General features: G+C 40.7%; 1 protein-coding gene across 2 annotated transcripts; it reads left to right on the top strand.

The window, feature by feature from the left end:
* Positions 1–385: 385 nt before the first annotated feature.
* On the top strand, positions 386–20,516 carry LOC109142930 (protein FAM222A). Of its 2 annotated transcripts, none has more exons than XM_019278318.2 (3): positions 386–863; positions 9,369–9,534; positions 17,724–20,516. In XM_019278318.2, exons 2-3 carry the CDS (start codon positions 9,405–9,407, stop codon positions 19,139–19,141), a joined length of 1,548 nt encoding a protein of 515 aa, XP_019133863.1. In that variant the 5' UTR covers positions 386–863; positions 9,369–9,404; the 3' UTR covers positions 19,142–20,516. The 2 variants fall into 2 exon arrangements, with proteins under 2 accessions (XP_019133863.1, XP_019133862.1); XM_019278317.2 differs by having other exon boundaries at positions 387–863; positions 9,366–9,534; positions 17,724–20,514.
* Positions 20,517–20,535: the final 19 nt, after the last annotated feature.

Below are 20,535 nucleotides of genomic sequence, written 5' to 3'. Positions count from 1 at the left end.
TCATTGATAATGACAGCAGATAATGTAGTACAAAAATAAATAAAACAGGATAAAATACAGAGCAAAATAAATGTTTAAATGTTAATGTAAATATAGTATATGATGTATTATAAAGATAATAAAATCTTAAATATTCCAGGTTCAGTTCAGTTCAGTGATGCAGCTTTTCCCCATCAGCTCTCTTGCTGCACACCTGATTCAATTAAGAGTTACTTTAAGCACTGCTGATTGGCTGAGAGTCAGAAACACGTCAACCACGCAGACCAGAGGACGTTTCTGTATCGATCAGACTTGCAGGAGGCACGATAGAAAAAAACAAACAAACAAACTTGCATTTGTTTTGGGCTAATCTATCAGTCGCTCTTCTCCTTTAAATCTTTCCGCGAAACAGCAACGTGCTTACTTTGACGGGTTCGGCATCACGGCAGCGGCCGCCTTCCCTTTCATACGATTGGCCGAGCCGTGGGAATATTCAAATCCAGCCTTGATTGATTGGCCCAGAGCCGGTTTCAACAGTGCAGGGGACTCATTTCCATTCCGACATCACTCTCTGTGGCACACACACACAGACACACACACACACACACACTGCCTGGTCTGCTGCCGACATGAGATACAAGCGGCTGCACGGAAAAACACAATCGGTGAAATAATCTTTGTACGCGAGTGTTTGAATATGTCGAGGAAGTACAGTTAACGGAGTCAGCTTCATCAATGGATATATCTCCGGAGGTTTCCAGTGCGCATCACGAAATCAGTGGCGAAATTGCTTTTGCAGAGGAAATACGCCTTCCGAGCAGGAGAACAACCAATCAGCCGTGGCGAACCAAAGATAAACAAGCCTTATGATAAGACAAAACTCTGTAAGATATTGATTATGTTTCTTATTTCCAATCCTAATGATCAGGGGACGCTGTGTGGGTTCGTGGAAGATGTTTTCTTTGCGCATGGAAATGTTTAGTTTGCTCTCCAGTTTATCTTTTTTTTTTTTAAAGGTAGCTGTGTAACTATATGACAGTAACAGAGAAGAATAACATTTAGGGTTGTATTGATGCTTTAGTGCATGATGTCAGGAGCCCTGCATTGATTTCGGGGTCGACAGCGCTAAAGATGCCCAGTGCGCACTAATGGATAGGAGCGTCTCGCCCTTTACTATATATCACTGTCCTGCTATTGGCTAATGTGTATTTATAAGAGCCGAATCCAACTATGAGGGTTGTAATTTATATTCAGTATTTAGAATAATTCATTGAATGGCAGATTATTCCCTAAACATGTATTTAACAGTTAAATATTGTAAATAGTGAGGCTAAACTGGTTATTATAAAGAGTTAAAGACAAAAAAAATCAGTAGTTTCTAAATGTTTTCTTTCTCTTAAAACTGTTCTAGTCTTTTTCATCCCCCGTGATGACATCTTTGTTTGAATGATGGCTTTACGCGCAGTGAAAGGCGCTTTATATGTCAGCATCTCAGTGGACACAGGAAGTGCTTTGAAGTAGTATATTATCGGTCATTCACTGGCTGCCTATGAAGGTTTCCATTTCTATTGTCTAGAAGCCGGAGGTGGGATCATCGCACCTCACTGCACCGGTGGCAGCCGAGGTTGAAGGTTAGCCGCAGCAGAGGGGGCCTATAGATTATTGGCCAGGTGTGAAATTCTACCCTGCATGCTTTTTCCTGCTTGTGCCAGATCCTTTATTACCCAGAGAGATGGGATGTCACAGCTTCCCACCAGAGGCAAAGAAGAGAAAGACTGCAATTTGGTGTTTTATTGCCTTTTTTTTTCTTCTTCTTCTTCTTCTTTCTGACCGAAAAAGAAAAATACGTCCACCCCACTAACCTTGTTTTATTTTGATTCTGAGGCATGAGCTTATCTTTCTTATATGATTTCCTAGAAATATAAATCACAGCATTGTGGCCTTTGATTTACCACAGTGTCATAATAAAAAAAAAAAAATTTAGTGCCTTGTGCCTCTTTCATCATATTATTTGGCTTCATTCACTCTCAGATCTACAGTTTGACTACTTTTACTTATCCGCCGAGTGTTTAGTGCATGTCTTTCAAGTCGTATATCATAGACGCTGCGGTGCTCTTCAATTATAGACTGTTAAACATAATATTCATGTTTTGGTTGTTTAGGATAAAGATATTTCTGTCGCTTCAGAACATGCTATACATGTTTGTTTGAAATGTGCCTGAGCTTGTTTAAGAGGCTCGTAAATTGCATTGTACTACATGCAGTCAATGTGCAGGTATCCCATGGGGGTTTCCCTCTGATCTCACATCACACCCTGGCAGTAATTCCAACTCTGTGAAGAGAAGGGATTTGTCATTTGGCTGCCTGCTTCCCTTTGCTTTCTCAGGAGCGAAGCTGAGCTCTGATTTATTGTGAAGTTTCCCCAGGCTCGCTCAATCTCCATGCCTACCGAATTACTAAATGGAGGAAACGGTTCACCACGAGAATAACCTTTTCTTGGATGGCCATTACCCAGGCCAGTACAAGGACTGATTAAGGTCATGTCTTTTTTTCTGCCGTGTCATCCACAGCTCCACATTCATGGCTAGTTAAGTGTACAGTTGGGTTTTATGGTTAGGATGCTTAATGGTTAAGATGATGCAAGATATACTGTATATGCACCCAACCTCTCTGCCCGTCTTATAGGAGTAATGTCAGTGGCTTGGTTGCTAAGCAATTTCTCCCGTGCACCCTTTGTAATCACCTTTTTATCTGCTAAGAGATGTCATGTGTAATTACCAGCAGCCTGCTATCTTTTGAAATCTGTCTAATTGGTCTTTTCATTCTAATAGGATGAAGGGGGTAGTGAGACGGGGGTTAGGGTTGGGAGGTTAAGGACTGGCCTCTGAGGTCATTGGGGAGGGGGACAGGACTGCCAGGCTTATTTTGAGCTCCCGTAATCTTTATTTTCTCTGATGGGTCTCAGTCATTATTTCAAATTAATGATTAAGATGACCAAATTGCAATTGATGCGTCATCATTTGCCCTAAATAGAAAGGCGGTTAGATGATGACATTTTTAGTTGGTCCAGAGATCAAAGACTTTTTTTTTTTTCCTGGAACATTTTGATCTTTCTGTGATGCATGGAAGGAGAGCGTATCATTAGGTTATCTCCCACATTAGAGGCATACGGGCGGCATTTTCTCTACAGTTTCTAATGAGTTCTGTGTTTGCTTGAAGATTTTAATGACATGAAGGAATCTGTGACCCTTAACAGGGTAACCGTAAACAGCCAGAGGACAGGGCACGCGGGTGGAAAGGGGGTTGGGAGGGGTGTTTGTGTAGCAAAGAGCCTCTTTTTTTTCCTGTAATTTTAGTTTTGTTTATGACAGTTGATGAGATCGGACGACGTAAATATGATTCCACCCATGCCTGAGCTGATATACAGATGTCAGCATTCAATTTAAATCATAGTTTTGCTTCTTTCTTTTGAAAAAAAAAAGAACTTATCTTTCCCACGAAACCCTCTGTTCACTCTTTCACCATCTGTTATCTTTGTTTGAAGTCAAGGTTTTGTAAAGGCTGGACAGCATACCCATAGCTCTTTGACAGCGCTTCTCAGTGTGCATACTGGGATAAGGATAAGATAAGGCTCTGTTTACCCTCTAATGCTACCTTGGCATTGGCAAGACTTTACCCCATGCAGTGTGTTTCTTTTACCTTGGCACCATCTGTGGGCAAGGGCAGATTTGGGTCAGTCCAAGGCTTTCTACTTCCTACGAAGGCTGTTCTCAAAGATAAGACTTAATTGTGAAGCTTTGGATTAGTGGCTAAATTTGTTCTCAGCATCTGTAGACATATGAAGTCAAAAATGCTGTTTTTCCAAAAACAAATCCATCAACACTGGAGTATAACATGCTGTCTCTTGTGTTCCTATAATTCCATAAATATGCTGTTGTGTAGCTGAACTATACAGTGTGTATCTTAACCAGCTGTTTCCTCTCGGTATTATAGAGCATGTTGCACAAATGAAAGCAGAGCAGAGAAAAATATGCACAAACAAAGCGCTGGATATTCAACACACTTTAAATCTGCTGAGATATAATATTCATATATTTGATACTAATCGTGATACCAGTAGTGTTTTGAAAGACTGACTCACAGAAGTGGTTTATATTAACTCCAAAGTAAATGATTAATTGTTTGTCAAAACTATAAACCTCACTGACACATACTTCATGCTGGCTGTAGCTGCTGCTGCTGCTGCTGCTGAAATTAATGGTGCAAGCTCTGATCGCAAAGAGTTGGGGTGTCATTCATTTCAAACCATTTGTTGCTGCAGTGTTAGACATTAGATTCCACTGAAATATAGCTTGAGAATATATTAACGATGTACATTTTTTCACTGTTTAGTTGAAACGTGGTCATAAGCTTTGAGTGTGATTGTAAGGTTTGTAGATAAAAGGTGTCCTCAAAAACTTGTTCATACTTCATATTTAGTTCATTTTGATTCACAAATCATTTAACTAGCTGTAATATAGAAGACAGATCAGTGATGATGTACTGGATGAAGTAAGTAGTGGGCAGCTGAATGCTGATGGATGTGGATTTCATGTATATTTTAGAAACACCATCAACCAGATTAATTGCTATGGACCCGTTATAACAGTTAATATACAGCTTTTTATTGTAGACTCGGAAGGAATTTTGATAAACATGTTTTCTCACAATAAAAATAAGCCTCATATGGAGGTGGTTGAACATGCAGGTGGGAAAATTGCATATGTAAACAAACATTAGCCTCAGCCAAATTATGTGTGTGTTGCTCTACAATTGAGGATGTTTTTTAAGCATTTTCAGACTTTCGCCCTTATCTTTATTGTAACGCACTAGTTTGTGATTGCTACATGAAATCTTGCACAAGAGAACCCAAAATCACGCTCATGTTTTTTTTTCCCAGACGCAGAGTCATTAACGCTGTATGATTTACACTCAACCGAATGCTCTGGACATCTGCCTGAATATTGCCCAGCGATCGTATTTGCATAAATTTTGTGCTTGCGCATGAATTGTATAGGAAACGCTTTTTAACACTGTTGTTATACCTTTTTACAGAAGCTAATCTCAATGGAAATGAGGCTCATTGTTATCAGCCGCAGGCCTCGAGTGTTCTTGCAACGTAGAGGAGAGTGGCTCCAGGTTGTTTGGTTATCCTGTATGTGAACCTTTGTGTCCTCTTTTTCTTTTTCCACAGAAAAGGAGAAGAGAGAAATCTGGGTCTCTCTTATATGCTGCTCTGATACCAATTATGCAAACTATTATAGAATTTAACCAGGCCAGCTCTTATCGGCTAATCCAGAAGTAATAGATTCTATTAAAAATGTATGAGGGGGTTGGGGGGATCTGTGTGTGTGTGTGTGTGTGTGTGTGTGTGGAGGGGTATATAGAGATGAATCCAGCAGCTGCAGCAGCACTGCTGTCTAATTCTGTGTATATGTCAGACTACTTGTCTGGTCTCCATTACTTAGACAGGTTCCTGCAGTGCCTACCTTGAAGACTGTATAAAAGCCATACATAATATACAATTAATTATACTCTAAGTGGATTGTTATTCATGGTAGACACGGTTCAATTCAAAGAGAGACACAGCCTTTTCTCTCCTGTAATGGCCATTTGCTCTTTGTTAATCATTTATTTCTTCCTAAATTAACCCTCTCTCTTTTATTCTTGTGCTTTTGTGCTCTTTCCCTTTTCTTTCTTTTTTTTTTTTTTTTTCCCGTCTGCAGTTTCTGAGTTGAAGGAAGGAAAAACATTAGCATAGCACTCACATGCTAATCCACCCGGAGAGTGAAAAGGGTGCTCGTCTTAAACCTTTTTCATTATCATCTAATTATTAACTGAGGATTCTGAGAACTGCTAACAGGAGCTGAGATGGTTCGGGGCAGGGAGGGGTTGTGTGGAGCCACTGTGTACCTCTTCTTTTTTTTTCTTTTTTTTTTTTCTGTGCGTTTCATGTTTGTTGAGAGGGAGGCTCTCTTTGCAATTTGCTTCTATCTTCGCTCTGACCCTTGATGCTGCACAAAGTCATAAAAGACTCCAGAAGGTCAGACAGATGCTCTTGTCTGAGTCCCTGTATAATTTAAGGCTTTTCCCTGCTTTGATGGATATTCTTGTGCTGCCGCCGCTTTGTTCCTGCCAAACAGGTAAAAAGCAAGGCATGACACATTTGTTCTTTAAACATAGTGTATTTTCTGGCTAATAAGGCATTTAACTTACTTAATATGACTGCTACTAGTTTAATTATAACACAGCAAGTTGTAAGTAGTAAAATTAGCTGAAGGATGCCTCTTTGTCGAACAGTTGCCATTAAAATTCAGTTAACATTCAAGGCATCTGCTCATTAAACTAAAGCAGCCACCATAAAGTCTCTCCATCACTGCCCTCGTGGCTTTTCTTTTGACCTTATCTTCTCACGAGGGTTCCTTGTCCTCCTAATCCCAGGACAAACGACGCCATAAAAAATGAAGCATTGTGCACCCTGTCAATGATGAGGGAAGAGGCTTGAAAAATAGATTTATTTGCACAGACATCCTTATCAGAAAACCATTGGGAGGTTGGGAGGGGCAGTTAGATGGACTGCAAAGCACAAGGTCTTTATCTCCGTGGCAGGCCCTCGGCGGTCCACATCATGCTGCTTATCAGCTGCATGGGTGTCACCTGAGAGTGGCGAGGATTAGACGTCCTTGCAGCTTAAACTGTGCTCTTTTTCTTATTATGCATGTTGGAAAAAGTCCTTGAATCCATGAACTTGTAAGACATGGGAAGTGCCAAAGTATAGGCTTTGGAGGACACGTGAAAAGTAAGACATCTGGTTTATAACCTCTACCGTAATGCTGGAAGGGAGCAACACTGACCATTATGGTAATGAAAAAGATCCTTGACCTCATTGTGAAGGTTGAGTTGAACTATGATAATTACTATGCAGGTTGGTATATACCTAATTTCTGCATTATTTCAGCAGCTCACTATTAGAGATTGATAAATCGTGGAATGTCTTGATTTGACATTGAAAGAAAGTGGAAGACTTGAAACTTTTTTGTCGAGCAATTACATTATATGGAGAACTGATAGTGCTTGATAACTTAGCCCAGATAATATCTTGCATTCTGGGATCCCTTTGATGTCATATCTCTCTCTCTTGTTTTTTGGGTAATTCCACTCAAGTGCGAGAAGGCAATTTGAAGCTTAAGTTTTCATAAAATCCCTTTAAATTTAAAATTTAGATAGCAGGATGAAAGGAACCATCATTACTCGCACTTTATGCATCACTTCTAGCTCCCCTTTTTCTGCTTTCACTGAAACTTTTCTTTCTTTAAGGCACTACTGCGTTCTCTTTGAATTATAATGCCTTCCTTGATGTATTTTATTCCAGCTGCAAATTATGGGAGTAATGGAAGGTATTCCTATTCATGTCTCATTTTCTGCCAGCGCGGGATTTCCCTGGAGATATCTTTTTTTCCTCCCTTGTGTGCCTTCTATGTTTCGGCACCTCCCCTCTTGACAAATGTGTGGTAATGGACGGGTTGTTGTGAAATTGCCATTATTTTCTAAATGGAATCTGACCATAGTGAGGCTTTTAGCTCTTCATATTGTACGTGTGTGCTCAGATGAGACAGGTTGCACTGAGCGGTTTGAAGTGGGCTTGTCATCGAGGGACAGATGTTGAGCGGAGGAGGGGAGCAGGTACAAGGGAAATGAAAGAGTGAGGGAATCTTTTTTTTTTTTTGCGGCACCTGAGTAAAATGAAAGACTTCTTCTTTTTTTTTTGAAGTGAAGGTAATCATGTTTCTGCAGCTCGTCACTGAACACTCTGTTCTGTGGTTGACTCGTTTTAGCTGGCCTCTGGACCCTGAGGAAGAAATGAAAGCAAAAATCTAAAAGAACCTTAAAAATAAAAAGTCTGACAGCTGTATGCTGCAGGCTTCTATCAGCTTTGTTGAAAACCACTGCATTGGAATGAAAGGGCTGTTTCTTTCCATTTGTAATCATTGGATTAACTATTAATAACATATAAATATGTGACTTTGTTTTGCGTAGATTGCAGTTGTCTGTCTACGGGGTACCTGACGCACATACAGTAAGAGGTATTTTTATGGTAGCCCTGGGGTTTTTTAGTTTTGCAGTGCTAGCATTCAGATTTGGTGACTCCTACAGATAATCAAAGAGAATGTCAAATGCGATTATCACTGAAATATGCCCTCAGTGCCTGGCTTTATCTTCACAATGATTGCTTCAATCAGCACAGCTGTGGAGAGGCGCCTTCTTTTTCAGACACAGCCTCTCATTTCCTCTGACAATACTTAACTCTGCAAACAGCACAGCCTTTTTTTTTTTAGAGAGAGCGAGTTTCTTTCTGGCTTTTCTCCGCTGATCAATACGGCCATAAGTTTATAGAAGAATAAATGCCGGTCTCAGGGATAGTTACAAATTGAAACACACAGCCTGAGGCTACAGGAGGCCTTGTAAATGATCTGTGTGATTCCAACCGACAGAACAAGGTTGATAACAGGAAATAGCCATCATAACAAATAGGACGAAGGAGGATGGAGTCATCATTAAATAATATTACTTTCTTTCTTTTTTTTCTGAATGCACAATTTCAGCAGTTCAAAGAGGGGCTTCTGAATTTTAATATGGTAAAAGGACCCAAGTGATTGCAGAATTTGAGATAGGTAAGCTACTGAAGTAATGTGGAAAAGATGTTTTTGAAAAGAGGAGAGCATCCTCTGGGGTTTCAGCGTTCTCTACCAGCAAGCTTGCACTTTTTCTTCCAACATCAAACTGATGTTTGATGCAAGTGTTTGAATGGGTTACGTACAGTTTGGTGTTTTTCCAAAGTTAAAGTTGGAATCTACTTTCTTTCCGTTGATCCAGGAAACTATTTGACCCAACTATGCAATCGCAAAAACTTTAAAAATCAAAACACATGTGAACTGAATTGGCGAGGGACCAGTTCATCTCTCGAGAGGTTAAAAGGTTTTGGAGCCACAGTCTATGGTTTGGTCCAGTTTGAAATATCCAAACCACTTTTGGATTGATTGCCATGAGCTATGGTGTTGACATTCATAGTCCCCAGAGGATGAATTCAACTGGCTTTGTCGATCCTCTGACTTTAGCTTTTGTGAAAGTCTTTTATGGATTGTCAGCATATACCAAAATGTAATTTAAGCGTTTATAATGCCTATAAAATGACATTCCCATCACCTTTAGCTTTACTTCTGTTGTGTTGTTCTGTTCTAATGAGCTAGTTAACAGTACAGTAGTACAACTGCTAATACAACTGCAGACTCTTAAGTGTTATTTGGTGTGAAGAGTAAAAAAAAACTGTTTTTTCTCTTTTATTCTAGCAGGTTTATCCAGGCTGTGTGCAGCCATAGTGAACTATCATGCTGGCCTGTATCCAGAGACGGCAGAATCTCTCGTCGCAGTATCTGGCCTGCACACCCAAAAGCCTTGATGTTCCACCACCGCCATTACTGCTGTCAGTACCACCACTGCAGCCGTGCACCCACAAAGGTGAGTTTATGTCACGCGGAGTCGAAAATACTGGTAACCCGTATGATCTCGCTCATGTTTGTGAGTTATTTTTTAATCAGTCACGTTCAGCTTGACCTTGTCCCCTTCCAAGTGCACACAAAGATCATGTATGGCTTTAACGGTGTGCTGAAATTTCAGCTGAATTAAAATAATGGGCCTCCTGATGATGATGATGCCTGTTAATTGGGCTACTAATCAGTATGCTCCTGCAGTGCAAATGTGTGCAGGTCAAAGTGGACTCTGAAATTACAGAGTTAATCAACTCTCTCATACAAGGTTACTAATGATGTTCACATTTTGTGCAGAAAGTGCTCCAAGTGAGTGTTGTTTGACCTTCATTTTGACTGATTATACTGCATTCATTGAAAGGTTGAGTGGGTGTCTTTGGGACTAATGTGGACTGACATTCATGATTAGATTTCTTTCAATTAATTGATTGAACGCGACACAGATTTACTTCTTGGTCTGATACTGCTTTCTTTTATGTAGGTTACTTTGCATCCATATTATTTGTGCAGTAGTACCAATTGCATAGTCTTTTTTTTTGTTTGTTTGTTCCTGGACAGTCTACATTCACATAATGAGATCACAGTACCACAAATGAAGTTATTCTGCTGTGGTTTCCTTTTCACGATTGCTTTAAAAAAAATTGCTGATGCCTTATATTTCTTCGCTGGGGTCTGATCTGAAGCTATATTGAAGATCTATAACTACTTACAGTTTAATGGTTTTGCTGGATGTGTGTTGGAGTCTTATGAACGCACTTAGCCGTAAAACATCTGAAATGATTTGGTCCTTTTAAAGATGTCTTAGTTTTCTTTTTTTGGTGTAGACGTCGCAGTGTGCTATGCTTGTTATTGTTTTGAGCCTGTGCTGTCATATATTCAATGTGTTTTATTTGAATCCATGGAAGCATAGTTACCGCACTGCAGAAGCTATTGGCTGTGAATGAAATGACACAGTACGGCTCAGATTGTGGTCTCATAGAAAGCAAGAGGATGCAAATATTGATCAGTAACATTGTGTACGTTCAGATTTTGACATATGTGCCTGCCAACCTTTTGTCCTGAGCAGAACAGTGGTCAGGATTATCTTATCGGAGTTATCATGTTGCGGGTTCATTTATGAGCATGTCCACCCTCATAAAGCACACCTTTGTTCATTCACTGCTTCTATACGAAGTCTAATCTTCCACAGAGTATGTATTACATGGTAAATATAGAATTAGAAAGTGGAGAGGGCGTGATATTATTCTCAGATTTAATAACCCAAGTGATTCAGTGACAGGTTAACCTAACACCTGCACGTACACACAGGTGTTTTCACTTATTCTGGATAATTAGGCTTCTTCTCAGGTTGAAGAGAGTTTTTTTTTTTTTTTTAGGTCATTAAACTCCATATACTTAAAAGACCCATAAAAGTTTTTCTTGATCTAACAGGTGCAACAAGACTAAAAGGGAGATGTCAGTCAAATGCAGCATATAAATGCCCACATAATCCTGAGATGAGGTCTAATCAGGCTGAATAAGTGAGAACACCTGTGTGGTGGTGTCGCAAACTGTGCAGTTAATTAACAAAAAGTGAGAATAGTGCATTATTTCTTCTTTTTATATGTTTGTATCCAACTATGCTCATATTTGAAATGCTGAAAGGAAATCTCCTCATTTTTCCCCCCTCTGTCTCTCTTTTTTTTTTTTTTTTTTTTTTTTTGCTATTAAATATTAATTGGGAATCAATGGTGCACTTGTCTGCTAAACGCTGGAACAGAAGGGCCTGGTTTGCTTCAGGCAGAAACAGGGGTGCGTTTCTCATCCTGTTTACCTGCAGGGCCTTTTCCTCCCCCCTTGAGTTTTATGTACTGCGACTGTGGGTAGTGCAGCACCCTCCAGCTCTAGTCTGACATTTCAAGCACAACCACAGGGAATAGACTGCTGATGGGAGCTCAGTCTGTGTGGCCCAGGCTTCTTCATTAAATGAGTCGTTGTTGGATTGAGTTAAATAGGGACTGCCTTTAGTCGCTGCTGCGCTTCTGAAAGCCATTTCCATTTTTAGCTATCAATAAATGGAACGCAAAGGCAATGTGAAAGCTCTCAGCCACACAAACCCATGTGAAAGTGTTAGGAATTATATGATGAGAGTAAATGAGAGCTGTTCTCTTCTCTGCTATCTCTGCTTCGAAAGCAAAGGCTGGAAATGCTTTTTCCCACGCTCCCGGCCTGTGCTCGGGTCAGCTTTGAGAAGGGGAAACTTTGCCCAAGCTGGGCCAAGCAGCACAGAAACAAATGAGGAGTGACACTGGTGCAAAGGAGTATTTGCCGGAGCCTCTTCAAGCACACATAACTAAGTGTTCAACCCTGAGGTTACTCTGTTCTGTGAGCACCCTTCATGTAGAGATTACTGACATGGAAAAGGGAGGCTTGTGAAAATGGGGTGAATGAGTGTCTGTATTTTTAGTTTTTGTGTTTGCAGGCAAAGGTTCTGAATAGAGGAGTTAGTGTGAGTGAGATTTAGAGTACATGTCAGCGTGTCCTGTGTCTACTTTTTCCACCCATATCCATCTAATGGTCCTAATAGACCACACAGAGGCAACAAGCAACCTTATTTATTACTGAAGATCTGTTGACATAAGAAGAGCTGATGATACATCTCCTTACTATTGAACCTGTGTTAATCAATATTTTACATTTAGTCAGATGGCTCTAATGTGACAAGATTTTTTTTAGCTGCTTTCAACACATTGTTTTGGTTTTCTTCATTCAGTCCTCTCATTTTAACATTTTCTCAGTTTTACTTAACATTAAGATAATGTAACAACCCTATAAGTTTATGTCAGTTTGGCATGGCAGACTGCTCTAAACACTACGATACCCATAACTGTCGCTGCTATAGAGAAGAAGCCAGCGGTGCAAATTCAGAATATTTTGCTGTTGCAGGTGGGAACAAAACATAGTGCTATTGTTGCCTAATTCATCCCTTATTTACCCAAAAATCTGATAATAAAATGATTTTCGACTGCAGATTGTATTAGCAGTTTTCTCCACAACGTAATCTTTAGCAATCATCCTGCCACACATAGCATAGCTGTATTGACTGAATGGTTAAGTTGGAAATTGATTGAAATAATCCATCACCACTGAATATAATTAGCATATAATGATATAAAATGAGGCAAAAATAAATAAACAAGGACATTTTATTTTTTCAATTTGTGGCCTGAATTGAGAGGGAGAACCTTTAAACAGCTTTGTGTTGCTGCTCTGTCTAAGCAGCAGATAGTCAATTGCAGAGGCTCGTGTCAAAGAGATGAATAAAGTCAGGGCCAATTAATTACATGGTTCTAATGACTGGGCTTATTGGGCCAAGTGGGTGCATAGAGGGGGTTGTCATGGTAACCGAGAAATAGGTTTTAAACGCATTGTGAACGTGCTGAGCTCAGTCTCTGGTTATTAAGGTAGGATAGAGAGTTTTAAATATCAGGATTATTGGTGTGGTAAACAAGTATTTATGCCCGCTGAGAAGCACTGTTCTGTTATTAACTGCCAGTTCTCGGTGCCACGTTTCCCACTGAGGATTTGACACTCGTAAACATGTTATCTCACAAAAGTGTTCACGATAAGTCTTCAGCGTAAGATCAAAGACCTGTGGGATTTAATTATTTATTTATTTATTTTTGCCTGGCAGCTCTGCCAACATGTATGTATATTAACAAAGAATAATTTATGATTTATCTCATGAGAATCATATGTATTGGTCACTCAAATTGTTTCCTTATGTTGGCCCCGTGGGTATGTGATGGTTGGAAGCCGTGGTTTTGGAAACGCAATGAGCTTTTCCAACTGCCGTTTTCAGCCCTGCCTCTGGGGCTTGTTTTGCCCATAAATTAGTGATTAACTTAAACTGCTCCAAAACAATGAGGTCTCCGCTGTAATCTGGGGGGGGAATGGCTTCAAGTGTGACCACGGGAAAAAGATTAGCCAGTTTTAAAGTGGCAGAAAGCATCGAGTGGGATTGTATGGGGGTGGAATCAGGGTTTTGAAAGACCATGTATATATACAACAGGGTATGATAATTACCCAGTGTTTTATCCCTCTAGTATATTTTTATGCTAATATTTATAAAAATCTTTCTTTAAGTCACATGCACGCAAACACGTACACACATATTAAATACGGCCTGGTGGTGATTGAGAGTTTATAATTGGCCCCTCTCACCCCCAGCTGTTGTTGCAAGTCCCCTGCATGGAAAGAGGAAATCGGGATTAGGTGTTTCCTGTGAAAGTGTGCCAGTTTCACTCAGCATGGTGCCACAACAGTTGAGCAGCATGTTTAATGTTCGGAGACCCTTCCGACCGAGAAAACATTCAAGCTTGACTAGCGGGACCATTAAATCTACCAGTCTAGGTTTGTAGATGTATTACACATCAGTGTCATTATGCTGATTTTTGAGGAAAAGGAAAAACACAAACAAGCTTTTAAATCCGACGTAACCCACTTCAATCACACCTGTCTAAAAGCAAGTAAGTAAGGTGGGGAGCGGGGGTGTTAAGGGTCAAAGAATTAAAATTTGTCAGCACTGCATGATGCCCTCAGCCAAGGTTGCTTGTGGAAAGTGGCTGACGTGATTTTCTGTGCTGTTTTTTGTCTGCCTCTGCGCCTGTGCACTCTGTCAGGGTCTGAAGAGTGAAGCAGCGTGCAGTCTGCAGGTTCAGGGTGATTAAGTGCTTAAGGTCAGACTGCTAATTATCTCCCTGCCATTCCTTACCTGACAACACACAGCTGCCATTTCCCCTGGTTGTCATGTGAACAGCCTCATATTTGTTTTCATTTCTCCTCTTTATTTTACACCACCACTTTTGTTATGTGACTGACTACAGTGCCTCTCAATAAAGAATGACAGGAAACCACCACAAAGAGATGTATAGCTGAGGATATAAAGATTGTTAATTCACAAAAGATGGCTTGTTAATGTCTTTGGTTTATATACGTAATAGCATTAAATACATCAATGTCTCTGAGCTGTGAGCAGTGCTTTCAAATAATATAAGAAAAAGACATAATATAGAAAATAAACAGAGTTTTATGTATTTCTTTAGTCATCTTGCAACCTTTCGTACTTACCTTGGGGCGATCTTAGTAATTTTATTGTTTTATATAGTGTATCCAGCTCATTTCTTCTGGCCTATGTGCTGATTATGTACTAAAAATTAAGCCTGCATTAATGCAAACCTACTCAAACAACAACATGAATAATGCCATCTCCTAAAGGCAACATAGGATGATTAAAGGAATCGTACATTTCTGAAGCTGAGAGTATACAGCTGTTTTGTAGCTCAGACATTCTCATCCGCTAGGTGAAAATATTTACTAATTTACTGGCTCATGCATTTCTGTGCCATAGTTCAAAGGCTTGGGATTTAAAAGAGCCAAATAGCTGACTGAATATAATTATTGTTGCCTAATAATGAATAAGAAGGTTGGGGTGGGGAAAAAAAGCTGGCTTCATTTGTACATTTTTACTTGTTTGTTTACTTGTTTTTCAGAATAAATGCCAGAATGAGCTGGCAGCTATTGGTGCACATGTTTCGAGACGCACCAGCTGTTTAAAATTGTAAAAAGAATTCACAGCAAAAGCTTTTGTAATTCAAACGTGTCCCTTTTTTTTTGAAGGGTGCAAATGACCTTCTCCGATCGCCTGCAGGGAACGATAGAAGCGATACTTTCTGCACAATTGTCAATTATCACTTTCACTAGTATGCATGGGCCCACACGTTGAGAGTTTGGGTGAGACCGCAGCCTCTGCGCAGTATGTTCTTGCCTTCTTGGCACCTTCAGAGAGGAAACTTCAGCTCTCATAGTGCCAGATTGTAATTAATTAACCACACATTTTGGGTATTGTTTGACTTGGGTGTGTTTGTCTATAGTGAGCTCAGCGAATATTATGAGGAATGACTTAAAAACATACTTATTACTGCTACCACATGCTTTGGGAAAGCCACTACTAAGTTTAACCATGATGTGCTGTGCTCCATTTACTGCCATTTAACACCACTGATTGGCATTAAAGTCCTTGCCTCTGCTTATAATTTTAAAATGGCTTTACTGCCGGTGATAGTGTCTCTGATCTCGGTTTTAACTCCACATTTTCCAGCAGTTGGGCTTCTGTCAGGATAAAATGTTCCCACCCTTTATTTTTTTTTACATGTCCCGCAGTAGTGGTCTTCAGATGATAAATATGTGAATGCAGAGTGGGGAGGGCCTATTTGCTAATGAGGTTTCCATAGTGCCACCGCCACATTAGTGCAGCCACAGTGGGAAGTGCAGCTGTGTTGTGTCTCCATGGCTCTGACAGGGCTGTAATCTCTGGACTAACAATATCAGACACCCTGTGAAGATGTGTATGCATTTGAAGTGTTTGTGGAACAGCAAGCCAATCGCAGCATGCAAGGGACTGACACTGACATTTTACAGAACGACGACTAAAATGCTCGTTTCTCTAAATTATCCGTCATTTGGTAATTGTTGTCCGAAGGCACAAAATAGAAGTTTTGTGCAGTGGTGGTTTTTATATTTTTTATTTCATCTCATCTGCTTCTTTCAGGTGGATAGGAATCTCTTCTACTTATCATTTGTGGTCATAAATATTCAGTTTTTTTTGTAGCTGAAGGCCAAAATTTGCAGCCACCTTCCTCCACGGGTAGAATTATGGGAACTCTGAGAAAAGGCGCTCACATCTTGACATTGTATACAATTTAAACACCTCTCCAACATCCCAGATGTCATGGTTTTTCTATAGCAGCACTACACTGCGATACATAATAAGCAGTGTTTTGCTTTGTTGTATTTCTCTGTAGAATTCATTCATGCTCTTGGCACCATGGTGTGCCGTTCCTTCTGCTCCGCTGGGAGATTGCTGGATGGATTGAACACTCCACCTTACCTCTTTCCTCCATTTTAAACACCCAATTTATTTCTTTCATGAGATGGATCTTGTAGATTGAATCATTTTCACAGTTGGGAGGCTCACTGTAGGCCTGAAATGAAATGAACTCCCAAATCAATTTCAAATGGGAACAACAAGTGAGCTCTCCCCTGCATAGCTGGAATTGGTTTTGTTATTGAAAATGAAATGAAGTGTTTTGTTTTTATTTTTCGTCCTTTTTATTGCAGATTACAGCCTTGTTCCTTTGCCTGCTATGATTTCCACCGACTTACAGCCTGATCTGGGTTAATTTCAGCGTCTTTTCTTTTTTATGTCAGGAATTCCATAAAAATGCCACTCTGAAAAGGTGGTGGTAATTTTTACCAGGTGATTTATTGTTTTTAAATGGGGCGCCTTTTCCACCTTTCCTTTTGTCGCTGGGAGTTAAGCAGCCATGAAATTGCTTGAATAATAGTGTTTAAATCCAATCTTAGTTTGTCGCGTCAGCTTTCCCCCCGCACACAATTCAATCAGAAGCATTCGGTGCTCTGTGATTGCTCTTTTTCCATCTGCATCAAGTTTTCCTTGACAGTTTAGGCTCCGAGCTTTTACAGTAGAATCAGTTCAGGTTCATGAAAGCATAAAGTGGAACAAAATTTCATAGGCAGGAACTGTTGATGCTGAAATGATCGCAGGGTTACTGAGAAACAACTAAAAAATGAGGCGTGAATCAGCGAGGAAGAATGTCAGCCTTTAGCTAAATTGCTGAAATATTCATCAGTAATCTTGGAAGTTATTAGCCGGTGTGTTCCAATGAGCGATCTTTTTCTTCTTACAAAAATGTTTTACTCTTCTTTTTTTCACGGTTACTACAATCAGATTCCACTTGGCTGCTCCTGCTGTGGTTTAACTGCTAAATGTCATCAAATGAATCTCATTGGAGCCATTTCAGTAAAATTAGGTCCTCGCCCCTCTCCTGTTGCCACTTTGTGCCTTTTGATTTCCCAGGGTAAACTAATTCTGGGCTAAACTAAGTCTGAATTAATTTTATTAAAGACTGATCAAAGAGTGCTGGAGGGGGTTTCCTCCTTTTTAAAATGAGTTTATACAACATGTTGGTGTCTCCTATTATTCCCTTAAAACAGATTTGAGATGAGAAGGAAGGAAAAAAACAACAGAAAATACAAGAAACAAGGTTTCTCTGGGCTGTTTGTTGATTAATCGCTTGTGTCTGTCTTCTTTCTTTTCAGGCAAGTCAGCCTCCATGATTTCTCGTTACCCTTCTCCTGCAGAGTTGGATGCTTTTGCCCAGAAGACCGCCAACAGCCCACTGTCTATCAAAATCTTTCCGTCTGACGTCCGGGTACCGCAACATAAACAGCTTAACAAAACAGTCAATGGCTTAGACACCACAGGCCAACGCTATAGCCCCTATTCACACCCATACTCAGGAGGCTATCAGGGTTTATTGGCCGTCGTCAAAGCCTCTGTGGTGGTCAAAGGTGTGGTGAAAAACTCTGAGGGCAGGAGGACTAAACATGCAAACACCCAGGCTTCTGTGGCACCGTATAATAATCCTCTGAATAATGACTACACAGTCAGACACGGGCATAAGGCCTATCATATAAGCTCATGTAAGCCCCCTGATGTTCCTATTGAGACACTTTGTTCTAGCACAGGCATGGCCTCCGGAGATCGGAGCCTGGCCCCCCAGTCTGAGCTGGCAGAGGTTCAAAGCCTGATGAGGCAGATGAGCAGAGTCCCCCACAGCCAGGCCCTGCAGCTGGGGGGAGAGGCTCGAGCCAGCCCCTCTCTGCAGGCTGTGGCTGCGGTGGCACATTCAGATTCAGACTTCGTCCTGGGTGTGCCACCCCAGAGCAGTCTGGCGTTCACAGGGGCAGTGATACCTACACAGAGTGCAGACATAGCCAAAGCTGGATACTTGGAGAAAGGAGACTACACAGTGTGGCAGCATAAACATCAGATTCAGCAGCAGCAGCAGCAGCAGCAGCAGCCCTATCAGCAGGGAGCAGTGAGGATGTACAGTGTTAGTAACAGTGCTCAGGGGCACAGAGCAGCAGAGGCTGGCCAGCCTCCTGAAACCTGCCTCCCTTTGAGGTGCTCCTCGCAGCTGTCATATAGGCCACCTCCTGCCAGCGTGGGCACTGGGCAGGAGCGAGTCAGCGGCTCCTCTCTGAACCGTGCCGCCATGCAGGAGTTCTCCGTCGGACAGTACTTTGCTCCTCTCTGGGATGGTGTCGTGGCCACCCCTAATAGCGACTGTTATACTTCTCAGGTGCTGGCAACGGGTACATGCGCAGCCAGGCCTAGAGACCTGGGGCTCTCCCATCTCCATCTCCACCCAAACCGTCACCAACACCAACACCACCACCCACAGCGACACCAGCCGCAACTCCACCCTCACCTCCCTCCCCATAGCCAGGCTTACAGCACAGACCAAAACCTCTGTTGTGGGCTCCCTAGTTCTAGCCTGTGCCACGCTGCAGTACTTAGCAGCAGCCTGCAGTCTCTGGAGTGCCTCATCAGTGAGATCCACCCTCCCTGCATCAAAGAGCGCATGCTGGGCCGCGGGTACGAAGCAATGGGGATGCCTCAGCTACTGGAGCACCACCAGCAAACCCACATCCAGCTCCCCGTCTACAGATAAGAGACGGGGGAGGCGCTGCCAGACGACGGGACGCAGAAGTGACAAACCTTTTATAGACTGATGGAAGTGTGTCAGTTTAGACATCTATGAGAATGAGACATGCCTTTTTAGTTTGTGCATGTACTGTATTTGTAGAAGGCTTTGTGTTATAAGCCTGAAAAGGTAAATGATAATCACGACTTAAGATACAGGTTTATCTTATGGACTTTTCATGTTTTATTTTTATATCTTAAATGGCCATCAAATATGCCTGCTGTTCCTCATTTAATACTGATGCTGAGCACCTAATCAGAATTTCCCATCACCATTTGAACTGTATATTTTGCAGATGATTTCTCTGTAGGTCTTTTTGAAAAGAAAAGAAAAAAATAGAAACTTGCTGAACTGAAATAATGATTGGTACTCTTCGAAAAACATTTACTTGAATCTGGGAAGGATTGCTGTAACAGTTTTTGTGAATATATTGTATATTTTTACATTTAAAAAAAAAAGGCTTCTTATTTCAGAGGGAACATTCCTTACGTATTAACTGAACTTTTAGTTGTCTGCTGCGTTGTTGTGGATTTAGTTTTTGGGCCAGTTTGTCAGTAATATACGCAGCTTCTGCTATATGATGCAAATTTCCTGGCCACCGTATGGGGGGAAACATCTTGAACATTTGCATAGAAATGTGAATATCTATATATATATTTTTTGTTATTCAGACAAGTTATGTAATTTAACATCTGAATTGATTTCATGTACTCCTGCTCAGCAAAATGTATTAGGACTGTTGCATATCCAAATCAACACTGTGGCAATTCAGGCCAAGCAAGATGTGCCCTTTGTTAGTTTCTTTATTTTATTTTAAGAGATTGTGTGGACATTTTTCCTTGAATTATTATTATTATTGTTTGTTTTTTTGGAAGGTTGTGACACTGGTTACACAGCACCAGGGTATGATGGAGTGCCACCTGAATCATTTACAATATCTTCTTTGTAGGGCTATACTATCTCTGATGGTGTGAGATGTATGACTGAGTAGTTCTTTGTGTGTCTGCACTGGTTCTGTAATAACTATTTATTTATGTCAGCCTGTTGAGTTATATGGCAAACTGTCTCTATAATTATAAAGTGCAATTATTATATATGAACATGTGAGCGCTCTCCATGAAGTATGCTGTTGAAATAACTACATTTTGCAATGTATGACCCTAATCCCTCACCCCTTTTTTTGCCTCTTCTTAATAAGGATTGTCAAGTAAATGAAATTTTCTAAACCCAGCAAATAGTATGTGTTATTATATATCATTAGTTATTATCTGGCAGACGTGCGGCTGAGAAGAGTCTTTTATTATATTCATGAATGATAAACTAGTTGTGGAAAGATGAGACATTTTTCTGGTTTTATTGCA

This window comes from Larimichthys crocea, chromosome IX (assembly GCF_000972845.2).
Source record: "Larimichthys crocea isolate SSNF chromosome IX, L_crocea_2.0, whole genome shotgun sequence".
In the NCBI taxonomy this organism is placed as follows: domain Eukaryota; kingdom Metazoa; phylum Chordata; class Actinopteri; family Sciaenidae; genus Larimichthys; species Larimichthys crocea.
Note: the sequence above shows the minus strand (reverse complement) of the source record. Positions and strands in the feature narration are given on the sequence as shown.

What these genes read in the sequence shown, in the direction of transcription:
- LOC109142930 (XM_019278318.2), top strand. Translation starts at nt 9,405, where the DNA reads ATGCTGGCCTGTATCCAGAGACGGCAGAATCTCTCGTCGCAGTATCTG. An exon ending in GCAGCCGTGCACCCACAAAG is followed by an intron (nt 9,535 to 17,723) that starts GTGAGTTTATGT and finishes CTTTCTTTTCAG; the next exon opens with GCAAGTCAGCCTCCATGATT.